The sequence below is a fragment of the Cololabis saira genome, chromosome 13 (genome assembly GCF_033807715.1).
Source record: "Cololabis saira isolate AMF1-May2022 chromosome 13, fColSai1.1, whole genome shotgun sequence".
NCBI lineage: Eukaryota > Metazoa > Chordata > Actinopteri > Beloniformes > Belonidae > Cololabis > Cololabis saira.
In genome coordinates, this window is record NC_084599.1 from 21285215 (window position 1) to 21304387 (window position 19173).

The 19173-nt window shown below is 40.1% G+C and overlaps 1 protein-coding gene across 4 annotated transcripts in view; it reads right to left on the bottom strand.

The window, feature by feature from the left end:
• Positions 1-14421, bottom strand: part of ttc39a (tetratricopeptide repeat domain 39A) — a 38416-nt gene extending 23995 nt beyond the window's left edge. Inside the window, exons 1-5 of one of the 4 annotated variants that reach the window (XM_061738236.1) lie at positions 14242-14416; positions 13054-13163; positions 12763-12813; positions 12546-12596; positions 12226-12279 (exon numbers count right to left, since the gene is read on the bottom strand). In XM_061738236.1, the coding sequence (XP_061594220.1) occupies positions 12226-12279; positions 12546-12596; positions 12763-12813; positions 13054-13061 (164 nt within the window). In that variant the 5' untranslated portion in view covers positions 13062-13163; positions 14242-14416. Of the gene's footprint in view, positions 1-2972; positions 3266-12225; positions 12280-12545; positions 12597-12762; positions 12814-13053; positions 13164-14241 lie in introns of those variants that run through there. The other 3 variants (XM_061738235.1, XM_061738238.1, XM_061738237.1) reach the window with 3 other exon arrangements.
• Positions 14422-19173: the final 4752 nt, after the last annotated feature.

Consider the following 19173-nt stretch of genomic DNA (forward strand, 5'->3'; position numbering starts at 1 on the left):
TTAGAAAATCACCAGCTTTGGCAGTAGCTTTGAATATCATCCTTCATTACTGGTGGCAAAACAGGGCCTTTACCGACTCCTGAATAAAGTCGCTTTCTATTTTTTTACATCCCTCACATGACCTCCACGTGACCGGTCCATGACTGAGAGTCATGCATGTTAAATGTGAATTCAATTTATACCCAACATCTGAAATGTGGTCAGACAGTAAGCTATTACCCCTTTGACACAACAGTTTCAATCTGCTGTGCCAGAACAAGAAGGGCAGAAGCTGAGCAAACACAGCTACAACTAATGTTCATAACAGCAGTGACTAATATACTTTACATTCCCATCCAATAGGAGCACAGAGGAACAATAAACTCGCGTCATACATGCACACAGCAGCAGCAGCACGGCAGAGGAGCACACGTTGCTCCGTGCAGCTCTGGCTAATGACATGCGGGTGACTGCTGCGTTCACCATATGACCAGCTGCTCACGGAGCTGCCCGACAACAGCACAGAAACAACAACGCTGAGGGAAACACAAATGTGCAATCGTTGTCCGCCTTTGTTTGCTTGGCCACGGAAGCTGCAGGCGAAGATTTTGATGACAAAGTATGAACCAGCATGTACAGATAACTGCTCGTTTGTCAATGGGGCAACTTAGTACTCTGTTTTGTATAAGATCTGTGTCAAAAAACTCTTGCAATGGATATTATTATAGGATTATTTACAATTGTAAATAAATACGTTATTTTACATACACCCATTTTATGATTGGTCACCTATGGATGATAAATACTGAAAGGGTTGATTAACACAACCATTAATAGTGCCAGGAGGGAAGTTAAACAAGGGAACAGAGCATACACACTCATGTCATTGATTTCAAGTATAATCCTGCAGAGAGTACATCTAGAGTCACATGTCCATCCATGTGTTGCTAAACTCTGCTATTCCAACCTGAGATGCCCCAATTGCTGAGAGCAAATGTGCAGCGACTGCCTGCTGTCTCTTTTGATCATATCACCTTTGTATTCTTAGCGTTTTAAAACTTTAACCAAAAAGGACTGCAAGCTCGGAGGCATCACAGCGTGTAGCACTTAGCGATTAGCTTACATTGGTGCTGTCCTGAGTCACGTTTCCCTCAACGAGGGACGTCAACTCCTCATACTGTCTTAGAGACTAGAGACTCCTTGAGTTTGGTTTATATAAGATTGGGCAACATTTTTAAAAAGTAAAAAAAAAAAAAAGAGAGAGATTGAAGGAAACCCTGAACACCATGACGGGGAGAACACTACTCTGATATGCTTTAGCTCTTATATGAATTTTGGCAAGAGGGGCCTTTCATTGAAAATTAAGCTTGATGGGAGAGAGAAAGAGAGAGGGAGGGGGGTGGGGTACAACAAGCAGGAAAGCCTCATAGGCTGGCAATCGAACCTGGATCAGTTGCAACGAAGGCATCCAGCTTCTGTATACAGGATGCCTGCTCATCCAGTTGATGTAAAAAGCGCTCCAGGACTTTATTTAGCTGTGAAGTGGATGACATACTGTCGTCTTACTCGACACATGTCTAAAAGTAAATCACTTCTGAAGTAACAGTTGTCCTTGTTTCATTACGTGTCGCACAATGATCTTCTTTTTTTTTTTTTTAGCTCTTTCGGTATTAGCCCTAAAAGCCTGTGATGTCATTGTGTGGTTACCATGGAGATGACTGGTACCATCTCATTACTTTCCACATACAGTACAATCATTGATATTTAACAGTGCTCACAATGATTAACTTTTACTTTTCCAAACTAAATGTTGACAGACCAATAAACTTATAAAGGACATTGACTTAATGTCTTGGATATCAAATGTTTTCAGCGTAAATGGCACAAGGACACAACAAGGAAACAACGAAGCTCAAAACCCGTAGTTACTACAGGACTAGTTGCTGGCTAAATGTCATCAGTCGTGCAAATGACACTACTTATCTACAAGTATAAAGACAACACAACTGAGTTTTTAGGCCCACTAGCAACACTCAGCAGAATCCAGTAAGAATTACGTGAAACTCAGTGATGACAAATTATAGACTGAAAAGATTGATTGCATTGACAGTATAAAGGTTGTTGTTGTGTTTATTTACTGAGTCCAACTCTGATTTTCAACTGAAAAGCAACTAAAACAGAACTTTATTTCATATTGTTCAGTCATCTTCGACAGATTTAAACTTCCTGGGGTCGAATCACCTGTTAGATTCAGACCTCAGTCAGAGGATGATAAAACCAAACATTTCAATTTGTAACCGTCCAAACAGTTTAGATTGTCTCATCGGTAAACTAACAATGGTCACTGTTTTCCCAGAGATAATGACAAAAAAAGACAACAAACATCGGCCTTATTATTAGCTTAAAGCTGGAAACCAACTCAACTGGTACTGACTAACGGGAAAACACCTCTGGGACAATCTGGCTCTTGAGGACACTGAAAAGTAAATGAAGCCAATAGAACAGGACATTCTTTAAGTGGAGGGAATTGTAGACTACTAGAACAAAGACAGCCAGTTAGGTCCAGGATGTACATGCCTCACATTGTCCAAATAATCTAATAAGAGGTCCAGGTCAGCAATTCTGGGATCTTTTCTCCAGAGAGCAGCTCACACAATGTTGATCATTATCAGACACACAGAGACATAAAACCAGCACTGCAAGAGCTCATGCAAACCAATAAGCAATCACGCACACACAAGTCGTCTAACAGGATAGTTTGCTGACTCTGCTTCACAGAGCTTTTAACACGATCATTCCAGCTGCTGATGATGTTCAAAGACCTAAATACATCGATCTGCGATTAAAAATAAGAAATCCAACAATAAACAAGTTGGTCCACACGGGTGAGCTTCACGGCTAGATCACACACATGTGATGAAGCACCCCCCCCTCCCCAAAAAACAGCATCCGACAGAGACAAAAACGTCATCATGACACACGCCGAGTCTTACCCATTTGACAGAGTCGCTTCCTCTCCTGACATTTTCATCTGGCAAGGAGTGTATAAAAGAAAGACACCGAAGTGAGAGGTACAGAAAACTGCAGAAGTGAGCCTCAGGCCTTCCCCAGCAGCGCAGAGTAATGATCTATGTCTCTTTCTGTAGCTGCAGACACAAGAGCATAAGCAGCAGAAGGGCAGAGAGACAGAGGAAAGAGGGAGGGAGAGCAGGAAGAATGAATGACAGAGGGAGGGAGGACACAGCAGCAACAGCAGCTCTTAATAAGATTGGGATGACTGTGCCTCATGAGGGGAGACCACACAGCCCATCTCTGCTGCCTCAATCACAGGCTCACACAAAAACACAAAAACACACAAAACCTGTGACACCTCTTCCGATCGTTGGCCTGATGCTACACTCACTGCAGTCTCTGCTCCGATTGGTTAATGCTAAACCAGAGGTGGGGCTAAAGTGACTTCACAGCCAGGGGACTTTTATAAAAAACAAGAAACGTCCAAGAAAGAAAATTAAATAGTTAATGCTCTAAGGAGGAACATACAGTGTGTTCCAATCATGAAGCCTTAATGGCATAAAAAGAGGAACCCTCTCTTGCTACTGTAGTAGGGAAAAGCTAACCTAGAGGACCAAGAAAAAAAAAAAGAGAGAGAGGGCTTGCTGGAGTCTGCTGCAGTGGCCGAGACAGAACACTGCAACGAGTCCTAAAATAGAGGACACACAGATGCAGCACAGCGGCTACAGTGAATGAAGTACAGACGTTTGATTACTGTAAACAGCATACTACAACTCACATATCTGATGTGTGTGTGTGTGTGTGTGTGTGTGTGTGTGTGTGTGTGTGTGTGTGTGTGTGTGTGTGTGTGTGTACTTTTCTGACATCTCACGTGAGCTGAACTCAATACCTACTGAAATTAGAGATGTGCTATATGACTGATAGTTCACTAATAGGCCGACATTGTGAACTGACAAAAGGCAGGAAGAGCACATCTAATTATTGATATCAATAAGGTTTGTTTCCTGTTGGCTTTAAGGCTTACTGATTAACTTAAAAAAGTTAAAGTTAAAAACAGACATAAATCTATCTGTGACTGTTATGGCCACTGTACAAACAAAACCTTTCTAGCTGAAAGCCCTGATATTAAGAGTCAGCAAATGCTGATTAATTTGTCTGGGAATTGGCCGGCAGAGGGACATTAATTTGAAGCATGTGAGAAGTATGATGCCACTATAACTTTACCAAATGTTCAGCCTATTGTTTCAGTGTGTGTGTGCATGCATGCGTGTGTATAGATGCATGTTTGGTTATCAAAATGTGGAAAAACAAATTCTGGTGTGAGATTGGTGCAGGATATGTATGAGAGTAGCATGACAGAGCATATGCCAGCTTTGATTTCTGATTTGCCATTGATTTTTATGACTTTTTTACATTTTAGTGATGATTTTTTTTCTTGCCTTGAATGTTGTAGCACTTTGAGATTCATCGAATTTAAAGTGCATTATAAAAGAAATTCATTATTATTATTAGAGGTGAGGCGTGCTGTAGACATGATAGAGGGATTTAAAGTAGAGGTGGGGCTGCATCAATCATCGGTTCAGAGCTCTTTCTTGTTTGGGATGGTGATGAACAGGCTGACAGATGAGTTCAGGCAGGAATCCCTTTGAACTATGATGTTTACAGATGATATTAATGTGAAAGGGGGACCGATGGAGGTAAACCCGAAGAGGTGGAAGTATTCCAGTATGGTAGTAAGTACTTGGGGTCAACTGTTAAGAACAATAGAGAGTGTGGAAAAGAGGTGAAGCGGAGAGTACACCCTGCTTGTACTCTCCGCTCACAGAGGGTGGAGAGAAGCGTCCAGAGTGATGTGTGACCAGAGAGTAACAGAGAGTCAAAGGGAGACAGGAGACGGAGCTGGATGTAGTGGAGCAGAAGATGCTGAGGTTGTTTTGAATAGTGGTTCTCGGAAACTCCTGTATCATTATATAAAATCCTCCCCTGCCCCATTGTGATATATTTGGGAGGTTTGATACTGTACCAGTGGTGCCAGAACCAGTGCATGAGATTCTTTGCGTGCAGTGGAAGAGTATGGCTGACCTGGCTACACCCATGTCATACCTTCTCTTGTATACATACATAGGCCCTGTCCCAATACTCCCACTACCCCTCGTTTTCATCACTACCCCTAAATTTTGCGCGTTCCCGTGAGGGTAGTGGTGTCCCAATTCCTCTTTCCACCTAGGGGTAGTGAAGAAAAGTAGTGTAGTGGCTATGAATATATCCCGGATGTAGGGATTTCCGATCCTCACAAGCTGATCTAGGGACAAAAAAATTTCCCAGAATGATTTTCGTCGTCATTTTCGGACTGAATCCAAAAAAAAAACATGGCGGACATTTCTTATTTTTTAGTGAATAAAAATCAATATTTTGAGTTAGTTTCGGCATAAAAATGCATTTTGATTACATTTTAGCGAGAAATATATATTTTACTTTCATAATATTCACTCAGTGAATGTATATAATCACTCGCTTGCCCGTTGTTGCGAAGTCTTTTTCAAACCTCGCCAGAATAAAGGCTGATTTATGGAACCGCACACCAACACAGAGCCTACGCCGTAGGCTACGCCATAGGCTACGCCATAGGCTACGCCATAGGCTCTGCGTCGATGTTACGCAGCGACGCGCGCCTTCCCCCCACGCCGTAGGCTCTGCGTCGATTTAACGCGGACCCATAAATCAGCTCCGGGGGCCGGCAGGCAGAAATCTCGAAATTATCGGAGCAAATTTTTAACAGGCGTAGCTACAACTGTTAGATTTCATCTATTAAACCAACATTTATCTTCCTAAATGATTTATTTCAGCGAGCGGTAGTTCTCCACAGAGCTGCAGGTTTCTCTTCCGGGACGACGGCGCAGGGCGATCACGTCTGTACTCCGGCTGTGAGCTGCTGCTCCGAGCCGGCGGCTCTTATCTCCGAAAGCATCGGGTCAAATTTCTCAACAGGCGTTATTTGGATAAACTGAGCCCAGGTTGGGGATCTTAACAGTTACTTTTACGCCTGAAAAAATATTAAAACTTAATAAAGTGGCATATTAACAGCGCTACAGCTGAAATTAAAACAGCTTTTGGCTCTCAGCTTCCTGATTTAGGGGTGGTGCTGAAAGTAGGGGTAGGGGGAGTATTGGGACATGGCCCTGGGAAGATTTCAAGTGCCCTAAAATCTGTCCCTTCTTTTTTAGGGGTAGTGAAAGAAAGTAGGGGGAGTATTGGGATTGGGCCATAGATAACACATCCCTCTCCAAGACATCAGGGGTCTGTTTCACAAAGCAGGTTTAGTGAAAACTCTGAGTCTGTTAACCCTGAAATGAGGGAAACTCTGAGTTTTCCGTTTCACAAAGGGAGGTAACTCAAACCAGAGAGAGAGGGGTAACTCTAGCCTGTTTCACAAAGAGAGGTAACTTAAGCTCTCGGTCAGTTACCGTAGTAACAGACTCTCTGAACCTAACCTGGTCGGGACCAGGTTTATTTCAGCGAACCTGGAGTTTCTCTCCGTCTCCTCCCTCAGTGGCGTCAATTCAGCCAATGGGCCTTTACGCAATACACATCCGTTTTCTGCACCACGGACAGCAAGCGGAAGAGTTAGAGAGCGGAAAAGGCGTATCTAACAAACGCAATTTAACTCGTTCACTTTATTCACTATGTCAGTGCAACAATATCACTGGGACATCCCAGTTTAACTTCAAACAGTTAAAGTCCAAATGCAAAAAGGAGAGGGAGGGTAAAAAAAAAGTCAAATATTTCCCTTAAACAGATGTATAAGAGGATTTATATCTTACTTTGAGATGAACTTGCATAATTAATCCATCAGTGGCTAACAGCCTCGTTAATATCTTCTGGCCCCATCACTTGCCTTGTTTCTTTTTTTTTATTGCGTGGTTGTCTGCTTCCTTTTCATTTTTGTAAGTTAGTAACACTGCAGAGCGCACTAAAAACGAGATTGATAGTGACCACTGTCGTCAGGTACGCTGGGACATTTCAAGATATGAGGGGGGGGGGGGGGGGGGTACAAGTGTTGGGATAGATAATACCTACTGAAATCCATCATGTTGTTCTGATATGCATTTGTAGTTATTTTATATGTATGAAGTAATAGAATAAATCAATACAAATAGATACAGAGTAATTCCATAAATGTATTTAAAAAAAAAACATTTACATTTTCCCCTGAAGCCGAGGTGTGGCAGCTGCCGTACCCAATTGACGACCCTGATCTAAAAGACAATAAAATTTCATTTTTTTTTCTCCAAAATATGCTCTCATACTCGCCATATGCACGTATTAACACTTCTAACTCCAGTGGCGTGAAGTATGTGGATCTTGAGATGCAAACTAATGTTTCCTCAAAGGGATTTTGTAAATTGAAAAGATAAATAAAGTTAAAAAGAAAAAAAAGAAAATGTATGTTGCTCTTTTGTGTCGCCGGTTGCCATGGTGAATCCTTGTATCAGCGCTCTACTGATGATGGCTTTTTATTTCCCTCACGCACAAGCTTAACTCCAGGTGAAACTACTTAGAGTTGAGTAAATTACCTCAAATCCGCTGTTCTGGAACCGAAAACTCTGAGTTTCCGATCTCAGAGTAGATCAACTAAGAGTTCAGGATTAGACTCAGTGTTTGTTGAACCTGCTTTGTGAAACGGACCCCAGATAAAATTAAAGAGGTAAATACAAAACATGAAGAATATTTAATTTTTTTGTATTTTTCAAATTAACATAGCCAAGTATTCTTCTGTGTTCATCATTTAACAGGACTAGCAATGGTCCTGAGGCGTCTGTATTAGTGTCATTCATTTCAGGAACAGTGGCCGAGGCTCCACCTACCAGGCTCCTATTCTGCAGAACCAGCTCCCAGTTTGTGTTTGGGGTACAGACACCCACTTTATCTTTGCGAAAAAGTTTAACATGTTCTTTTTTGACACAGCTTCCACACTAAGGACTAGCTCTGGTGACTCTGAGCCAGCTCTTTATTTATGCTGCATTAGTCCTGCTGGGTGAGCTGGAATGATGCTCTGGGCACTTTCGTCTCACTACTCTCATTGCAGTACATTTCATGAATACCGTATGTATATGCCATTATTAGTTATTAACTTTGTTTTCCTTCCTACGTTTGTTTTTTTTTATTTTTGCTTCTCATGGCAAATATCCCAGGGACTAATATTTGTGTCTTGTTTGCATCTTTTTCCTATCCCCTGATCTCCCCACTGCTCACGGTGAAACGCCATGAAGCTGGTTCTGTTGGTGTTGTCTTCCTTGTGGATGCTCACTAAGTGAAGACTATTCAGTACAATCTATTGCTTTGTGAACTGTTAGTACATGAATTTGAATTGAATTAAACTGTGTTATAAATAGATAATAGAATAAATGGATTCAACTGGAAGATAAATGGACCATAATGTGACTGAACTGCCTGTTTTTAACTGTACAGAAGATAACTTGTTAACTTTCAGCCTAAAGTGCCTCAATAGTGACTTTTGTTGTGAATCGGTGCTACACAAATAAATTGAATAGAATTAAACTGAACTGAATTAAATCAACATGACTTTTATGCCGTATTTAAGGAAATTTCACTTCATTTCAACATGAAACCTGTTGGGACCTTTTTGCCTGTCCCAAGTTTTAAATCGTAGCGAAAGCCATTCATTCAGCCATGCTAGTTGATCTGCTGGTTTTTGGGCTGCTGATTCAAACATAAACCCTGTCGAAGTCAATCAACAAACACAAATCTGTCGAGCAATGCAATGTGAATCCTGCCCGACAACCCAAAATCCAAAGATGATCGAGTTTACTGTCACATGAGGGGAAAGAAGAAGGACATTTGGGGGATTTGAATGAAAGTTACTTGAAAAACTAATCAACTATTAAGATTTTTGCCAATTTCTCTTAAATGTTTTAGTCATTGTTTTAGATTTAATCTGTAAAATAATATAAATCTTTGGCCTTCTTTCAACATACTTAAGATTAAATGTGATCTTCTTTGATTCTGAGCCAATGAATCAATGTGGCATTTGCTTAAACAGTCAGTAAACATATGTTATTTGAAATTAGCTTTTGACACGAAAAGAAGAAGATGCCATTTAATCACAGGTCAAAGTTCAAATACCTGGAGAAAAAGACCACAAAAAAGGTCTTTGCTGCCAAAATTACCACCTTCATCTCTTCTGCTGTGAGTACATCAAAGGTGTCTCTATTTAATAAGCCACTGTTCTTATGTAGTAATTCAAAAGTATTTCATATTAGCTTCAAGTTCCAGCTTGCAGTGCGTCAAAGATGCAATTTTACTAAAAGGGGTATTTAATAACACAAACAGACTGCATACCCTAAATATTTCAAACAGAGGGACAGAAATAGACTGAACTTCAAAAGGCATCCAACCCACCTGTTGTCAGCTGAGGAAAAGGTACCGGTATATAAAAAATAAGTATAAAAGCCCTCATCTTCTAAAAGGTTAGGATGAGCTCATGTCTATCTCTGTGTTGCATCGCTTCTCATTTTTTAACAAACATGTTGTCAGATAGTGATGACTCGGGAATGCTGGCAGGTCGGTTCAGCTCCAGGGTCATGACACAGAAAACAGCTAAATACACACCAGAATGAATGCTATGCAAATTTACTGAACGAAAAACTGAAACATTCATCAGTACAGCAAAACTTTTATTTGGCGTCTCAGTTTTCATAAAATGGACTGCTAAGGGAAAAACAAAACATTACAAAATAGTGATCAGCTCAGTTTGATTACAAGCGAGATGTCAAAAAAATGCATCTGCCCGGAAGCAAAAGAGGGACAGCAGTTTTATCTGCAACTGATGGACGCAGATAGGGTGTATGTTGGTGTCATGTGACAAAGAATGGAGACGATCAGGAGGGAGATTCGTAGGTCCAGATGAAGCATGGATGACTGCGTTTTTAGATTTTAGATCTAAAGAGCTTAACTGTCATCTGGTGCCAAAGAAACACAACAATCTCCAAACATGTGTTCATTTTTAGCTCCACAACCATCATATGTCTCTGAATAGTGGATGTTTTCATGGAGGTTCAAGTTACAACAGTTCACCAAAACAGATTTTGACTTTTGTACATATTGTCGGAAATAAGGCCGTCGGTGATTTCCAAAGTGAGTATTAGATTTCTTTGTTCACAGGCAATGATATTAAAGAGATATTCTGGCATTAAAACAACAGCGGCTCTATTATTAGATGATAAAGCTTGTAAAGTCTCAATAGGAGCCAAAACGACTTGAATAGAAGTAGTTTTGAGAGAGAATGGACTATTTGTTTGCAGCAAAAAAACAATTATGTCAGCACAGCGGGCAAAATAAACTGCTATTTTAAGGCTCTGGCAAGACTCAAAAATGCCATTCCACTATAGTGAAAGTGTGGATGGAATCCCTGTAGACAAACTGAATACATTTTAAGCTTTTAAAAGGAACCCTGGTTATTAAGACTTGTAGTCCCTAATTAGCCACAATTGTTCTCTTATACTAAAATATGTTTTTAGAAACACATACAAATAATCTAATTGCTTTAAAAATCTACAATGTTTATCACATATACTCCCTGCGGGAGGCGCCATGTTCTACCTGCGCAATGCATTCTGGGGGTTATGACGTACAACGGTGGCTCTGGGAAGATAAGCCGCGTTAGTTTAACTGGGACAGGTATCTAGAACATAGATGAGCAGCACTCTCCCGGCCGTGGAGGCTGACGAGGGAGCCCATAAGACGCCTCGGTTCAGGCAAACTGGATCAAAGTTCTGTGATGCACGGGAGATCTGCAAAAATGATCAATGTCGTGCGCATCTTACCAGTGCATTAGGCTACGGCGTCAACGGCGTAGCCTACGCCGTCTACGGCGTAGGCTACGTCGTAGACGGCGTAGCCGTGGCTCTATGAGCCTGCAGCGCACCGCCATCCGCTCTCGCCGCCGCCGGGATGGAGACGCCGGTGGGCAGGATGCACGTTTGGGTGGGCAAAGCCCATCCCTGCCCCCCCCTAAAACCGGCTTCGGTGCTGGATCCACCGTTTGATGACAGACCAGAGGCTGAGGGGACTGGCCCGGGACTTTGACAAAACGGGAGGCGTAGACTTCGCGTCAAATAGGCAAGAACATCTTTATTTAATTTAATGACGCCAGATCTGGCTGGGGTTTTTATTGTAGCATCGGCTATCTGCTAGTTGAAACGTGTGGTCGGTTAGTCTATCTGAGTTTTATGGTGTTTTTATAGTTCATGCTTTGTGGTGCTGTACTTTTTTTTTTTTGTTTTTTTACTTTTTTGTAGGTGCGCCGTCACCTTAATGTTTAGCTGTGTTTTGATCTGTGTTTCTGGTGCGCCGTCACCTGTTTAGCTGTGTTTTCATCTGTTTCTGGGTGTCAAAACAGTGGAAGGGGGCTAGTAGGAGCCACCGTCTGACGTCACTACCCAGAATGCATTGCTGTGTAAACAACAATGGCGACCTACGAGTTAAATTATATTTTCAAATTTTATAAAAACGAAGACATCAACAAGGTTTTTTATATCACATTGTTATAATTGATACCAACATTTATTTTTTAAGACCTACATGTCTTAATAGCCAGGGTTCCTTTTAAGGCCAAAGAAAGTGTATGAAAAGGACTGTTTGTACAGGAATTTCCTTCTAGTCACTCCCAGACAAGTCGACTACCAAATGTCGCACAAACTGTCAACAGATGCAGAAGGAGGAAAGTTCACGTCCTCCTCTTCTATTGAACTGGATCCGGTATAAAAGTTTAGGTGGTCAACTTGTGCAGACTTATGACGAGATGGCAGCGAATGGAAGGAAATGCCTGAACAAACACTTTCACTTAAGTGGGGTGACATTTTTGAGTCTTCTCAGAGCCTTAAAATAGTGGTTTATATTATCGTAGGGTGATGGCCCTCAGTGTTAACATTAATTGCCATATTGCTGTAAACACAGCTGGTTTGGTCTTTAATAACAGTCTACACTCCTTACCATCTTATAACAGATCTAAAGTCATTTTAGCCCAGAAACTTTCCTTTAAGAGGAGTTCCTGAACCTGGGCAATTATCTCCGCCACAGTTTTGTCTTGTCATTCGATGCTGGTTTAGTGTTTCTTGTTCCTTGTGTGCAATGTTTTTTTTCGTTTTAGCATTCTTGGTATTACACAATGTAGATGATGATCTAAATTCTGTAAAGTTCAGAGCTCGAGCTTACCCATTTGAGGCGTTCGCTGACTCTTGAGCATCTTTGTTGTCAGGTAGCTGTAACCTGAAACACAGGAACAAAATCAAGGCTGTTTAGTGAAAATAAGGTCATCTCAAGGGATGGAACCCATTGAAAGCTCAGCCATTGTTTGAAGCAACCCGATCGTGAGAGCCTTAGGAGCATAGACAGTGGCCTCTCCCAGGCTGTGTATTTCTCTTGAGTATTATATATTTTGAGATATTAACTGGACAGTCTGGGGAAATCTGTGAAATCAGTCTGATGTATGAGCACGCTGCGTGAGGGTTTTTGGTGCTTTTTATGTTACTTACTTAAAATCAGTGGTGCTGGGATCCAGGTCTGAACTGCTTATGACAGACAACCTGCAACAAGAAATACTACTCAGTCCAGTTGATGAAAAAAGGTCAAAAGCCTTATTACAGTGTTCTTAACAAGATGGCAAGCAGAAGGTTGGTTGTTTTCTTTGTCATATTCATCATTGTTCCTGACTGTAAGAAATAAGTAACTGTACAATCAATGTGAACATACCGGCTTGGGGAGTCCGGGCTGACGGGGATGTCTTGTGCCTGCATGGCACCACTGTGATGAAATGAAAGACAACATAAGAAACAACATCATGATGATGCCAGGAGGAGATTAGTTGGGTCATGAAAGGTCTGCAGACCTCATAACGACCCAAACATTTGTTGTAAATCTACCATAAATATGAAATAAAAATCCTTTGTGAAATATAAAGCTTTGCTTCAATGTGCTTATAAAGTAGTCAGCATGGAGCCGATGAGGTATTTCATGATACAGTAAGCACACAAAAATACTTACTCCGTCATGAACTCTTGAGAGATTTTAATGAACGTGAAATCCTTTTATTCTTTGTCCGTGATCTATCTCTTCACCACGTTTAATGAGAATCAGCCCTGTTTCTGCGTAATCTTCCTCAAAAACAGACGAAGAGAGAAACAAACAGAAATGATGCTGTTCGTCTGCCCCAGCCCTCGAAATAAACGAATAGAACAACTAAAGCTGCTGTAATATTATAATGTAGCCAACATTTGTATATGGGCCCCATCTGAAGTATAAATGAGCGGAAGAAAGGACTCCCACATGGGATTGTCCACTGTTCACTGGCTCTGTGTGAACTGCCCACCTGAGGTCTCTTATGTGGTTGGACTAAGTGAGACGCAGATTAAGACACATTTAGAGCCCTTGCCTATTCATAACTCAATTACCTGAGCATAAACTCTGGTAGCTCATCATAAGGGGCCAACATAAAATCAATGGACCATCCTGTATGGGGCCCCATTTTTCCCATCCCATCCATCCCACGCAGCTCAACAACTACATCCTCCAAAGGGTCAGGACATCAATTTAGAGATCACATATGAGAAAACTAAATTCTGATACACAAATTGATTAGACTTTTCTCTCATTTCTGCTCTTAATATATGACATCATATTACAAATGAATGTTAAAATGAAAAAATGCAGTGTTTTCCTAAATCTAAATCCTACCTTTTATAGCCCAAAAACGAGTAAAACGAGTTTGAAAACGCTGATTTCCGTAAGAAGTGATTATATCTCCCAAAAAGAGTGTAATTTGAACAGAACACTTAAGTAAATGCGCTTTTATTCAAACCAAAATAATAAGGTAATTTATAATGTCAAAATTATTTAGATCTAATTTTCCATATGAATCACGCCAGCAGCTTAGTTTATTTTAGCAGCAGTATCATGAATGTAATGTTGTCAAACCGGCTGCAGAGTCATTACACAAAACCCTAACACACTTTTGTTTGTGTCTCACGGAAGTAAAACTTTGAAGACTTTTTTTCTGTCTGTGTGAACCATGACTGCTGGTGATGGGGGGGTTAATTGGGCCCCTCTACGTGTGATGACAAGACAAGCGGCGCAGAAAGCACATGACGACTACACAGGTACTGGTTTCTGTCTGTCTTTCTTTCTTTAAGGCGGGTTTATGGTTCCAGGAACCATAATGTAGGCTTTACTCACTCTTTGCTGTCATCCTTCTTCGAGCTTCGACGCCAGTTAATAAAACTCATCCCACAGCGCTGGGTCCTTCACAGCAGGAGACTGCGGACGGAGCGGCTTCACACACTCCGCATGGAGGACGACACACGCACACACCGGCAGACAGGAGAGGACAGAAACCTGCAGGTCTTCCTCGGTCCTGACGTGGAAAGGTGTGTGCTGTTCATCAACACACTTTCTAGTCAAACACACGCGAGTTCAAGCCGTCACTTCTGGGTCCTAAAGGCCTCCGTGTTACACCAACAATTTAGACCAGGGGTCTTCAATTAGATTAGGCAGGGGGCCACCAGGGGCGTCAATTGGGTATGGCAAGGTATGGCAGCCGCCACAACTTGGCTTCAAGGGTTAAATGTAAATGTTTGTTTTTTTAAATACATTTATGGAATAAATACAAATGCAAATAAGAACAACATGATCGATTTCATTAGTTATTATACACTGCAAAAACTCAAAATCTTAACAAGAATATTTGTCTTATTTCTAGTTAAAATGTCTCATTTTTAGTCCCATTTTTTTTTTTTTTTTTTAATCGCATAACATTTAAGACAAGACTCAAAAACAACCATTTTCACCTGTTTCAAGTAGATTTTCACTTAAAATAAGTGGAAAAATCTGCCAATGGAACAAGATTTTTTTGCTTGTAATGAGAAGATAAATCTTGTCCCACTGGCAGATTTTTCTACTTATTTCAAGTGAAAATCTACTTGAAACAGGTGAAAATGGTCGAATAACAAGTTATTTTTCTGGTAATACCTCTTGTTTTAAGTGTAATGAGATTTTTTGACTAAAAATGAGACATTTTAACTAAAAATAAGACAAATATTCCTGGTAAGATTTTGAGTTTTTGCAGTGAGCGAGACTGCATTTGAAAAAGTTCAAATCTTCTTGACCACACAGATAAGCTCCATAGCAGAATTCTGTGATGAGTATTTGCTGGACGTGTTGATTGATACTCTAGTTAAGTTCTGTGACTCGTAACCTTGTCATACCTTAGCTTCCACTGAATTGACGCCACTGGGGGCCACATCTGCAAAAGGACTGTATGGAGAGGGCCACACTGAAAATTTGGGGGTTTTCAAAATGTATTTTGCACTCAAAGACGAAGATTTATGTATATATAATACATTTGTGCACAGGAATGAGCAGGAGAATATATCTGTCTAGTTTACATATGAATTATGTATTAATTGTCTCCAGATTTAGTCATTGTGAATGTTAAATATAATATTCAGATAAAGAAATATTATTTTAAATGCAAGTTCATTTTGAAACCATGCATTGTGCAAACTTAATGAAGTTGATATTGACCTACTTTTAAGAAAACACGCCATAATGTCAAAGCACCACTTTCCACCAAGATTTTCTTATTTGAATATTATATTAAGCATTGAGCACAAGCATTTCAGTCCATAGTAGCCAGTTTGATGTTATAAATAAGGAACCAAAATATTAACCATAAGCTCCTTTATTTATGACACATCTGTGCATTATATCAGCAAAACAAAACAATCGCATGAAATTATAGGAGGCTTAGAAGTTCATCTGAAATGCAAAGTCCTCATTTAGAGATTCAAATGAAAAAAATGTCAGGCTAATCCTAGAAGCCTAATGATGTAAACAAGTCCTCTATACAATGGAGGTTAATAACAAATAATGTGACAAACATTATCACTGTGCAAAATCCGAAGTAGTAAAAAACATCTCCAACAGAGATTAACATGTACAAACACTGTCCAATGAATCATTAACCAACTGAAAAGGCTACCAAGCATCTTCAACTTTTATTAATTAACAAAATGCGATATGTAAACCATGTTAGTTTCGCTTACTTTGTCACTTCCGGCCACCTATTTTGAGTTATTAGCTAATAAAGAAAAAATTATAAATTTTTCTGTTTTTATATATTAGTTTGAGAACTTGATGTTTGGTGATTTTTTTTTCATAAGACTTCCTTTCATTTTTGTAAATATTGATGATAGAGACAAGTCTTTCCTTTAGCTTGAAATGTATTTGACAATTAGGCCATCCAGTTAAGATTAATGTTATGTTGTTGAAATTGGTTGTTGCTTGGTTGTTAAAATCTGGATAAAGGATATTTTATTTTACTTTTCATTTATTTATTTCATTTATTTTTCAGTTCCCCCCCTGAGGGATTGCCACCTTATTGTGGTCAGGGGGTTCGCGTGCCTCAGTGACTCTAAGAGCTATACCAGCAGAAGCTTAGTCTTCAGGTGGGACACACAAGCTGGACAGGATTAGGGTAGAGGCCTGACAGAGTGCAATCCACTTCTCCAGGTTGAGATCTGCTAACAACTGCCGTGAAGAAAACACAAAAATGTGTAAAAAGAAAAAAAAAGAACATGCCCCCTTCACATTTCTGACTGCCCCCTCTTATGTGCATCCCTAGAACCGGCCCTGATCAGAATCATGTTTATTGACCAAGTCAGGTCAGACAAGACAGGGAATTTGACTTCGGTTATTTTTGCTCACTGTACACTAAATACACAAATGACAGCTCTTATTAACATGTATACAATTTTTTTTTAAGTGAAAGGTGCAGCAGTATGAGGTAGAAATGGTTATTGAAAGGTGCATTGTTACAGCATATGATTGTGGTTATTATTATTATTATTATTATTATTATTATTATTATTATTATTATTATTATTATTATTATTATTATTATTATTATAACACAGTGATTGATTACTCTGAGACTCTCTCAGTGATGGGAGTTCATCAGAGAAACAGCTTGGGAGAAGAAACTGTCTCTGTGTCTGGAGGTTTTGGCTACAGAGCTCTGTAGCGCCGTCCAGAGGGAGGAGTTCAAACAGTCTGTGTCCTGGGTGTGAGGGGTCTGCAGAGATGTTACCTGCCCGTTTCCTGGTCCTGGACCGGTACAGGTCCTGGATAGATGGGAGGTTAGTCCCAATTATCCTTTCCGCAGACCTAATTGTCTGTTGCAGTCTGTGCCTGTGTAGTTTGGTGGCCGGTCTGAACCAGACAGTGATGGACGTGCAGAGAACAGACTGTGTGATGGCAGTGAAGTAAAGTATACATAAAGTAACATATATTTGTCATTTACAAACATCTTCAGAAAAAATGGAAGCTTCATTAAACAACAACGAAAACATATCTTTGTGGTTTGTTAATTAATTCGTTCTTTTAATCCACAGATACAAGTATTGAAGAAATGTAATTTAATTCAATGACACTTGATTAATCCCCCAAGATAGTTGCACAATAAATCACTTAAGGTAAAGAGTAAATTAAGTTAAATTACCATGAACATTAAGTCAGAAATAGCCAGATAGTGAATGTAGCTATCCAGCGATCATCATGAATCCATCACTGCATTTGTCACTTGGCAATTCATCCATCCCACCTCCCAGATATATTGAATTCGATGTCAGCAGCACATTCAAAAGAACGAGAAGTGGAGCCTACATTTGACGCTATTAAGGAAGACTCTGCAGCAACTGGTGGCAGATGCCGGTGTCAGGATGTAAAAGGAGCATCTACCAAAGGCATAGTCTTTCCAAGGAGAACTGTGGATTACCACTTTCTGTCAAATGGCATTAGTGAATATTGTTGATCAGTTCTTAAAAAGTTAAATTAAACAAAAGAAAAACAAAAAAAGGCACAGAAAACTTGCTAAGAACTCAAGTCTTTTAACTTTCAACCTGTAAAGGATGGTTTATAGATTGTAAGGATAGGTAGAGATACTAGTGAATGGATGAACTGAAGGGAATTAAATGCCACAGCCATATCACATGGCACACGTCTGCACAGACGCTGCAGTAGTAACCATTTAGCCGTAGTCAATATAATTGCACAGGCTCAGGAGTACCGATATCTCAGAAAGCTTTTTTCAGTTCATACGGTCTAGTGTTGCATCCATAAATCTGAAAGAATATTTATACTCCAACACCACTAACTTATCTCAGACAAACAGAACGACAGTTGACACATGCTCTGTGGTCAAAAGAATCCTTGTTTCAGTTTGTTTTGGGACAAAAACAGACACCAAGTGCTTCCTACTGAATATGAGAAAGACCATCATTAACAGGTGGATTTAATGTATGGCCAGCCATACACATCCCCCCTCTCATTCACGTCCATATTCACAGGTACAGATTGTACCGAACCAATCCTAAGGGGGCAGGAGCGGGCTTTTTGCATGACTCATACGGGTTGGTCCAAGAGTCTCTGTTTAAAACCACCAAGATGGTGTCAGGATTGCAAATAAAACCTTGGATCCAAGTTTTTTGTTTAATCTGTAAAGTCAATAAAAGTCATTAACTGGTGTTTATACTCCTTACACCATTTCAAATGTCATTTGCTGATACTAGTATGGTTGTCTGCTACATCACATGCTGGTGGCCTGCCTGGCATCCGGATGCAGTTTCTTCTGTATCAGTTGAAACTGACCCCTGGACAGCAGTTGAAACCAGATAAGTCTTTCCACTGAAAAGTGAAAAAAGCGAAGATGGCTGATCAGACTAAACGCTGATGGAGAAGGATTTATTAAAAGTCTGGAGATGAACGCTACCATCAAGGTGACATATTTTCCCAACTGGTCTGCGGTTATTTCCGCAGGACAACGCCATATTTCTTTCTGCACAACATACAATAGTTTAGCTTCAAATACACAGTGTCCCTTCCTGAATGGCCTGAAACAATTACTGTCAAAAAACGGCAAAATACGGCCAAAAAAAAAAAAAATAATCTTCATATTTAGAAAGCTTTCCAACTTTTCTGGAAATGGGGCTTGCAAATCGCATCATTTTTCAATCGAATTTTATGCAAAACTTCCTTTATAGAGACATTTTGAGGACTTAGGAGAGAAAAAAATACATTTAAGAAAACTTTGAAGGAAAAGGTTTGATTATA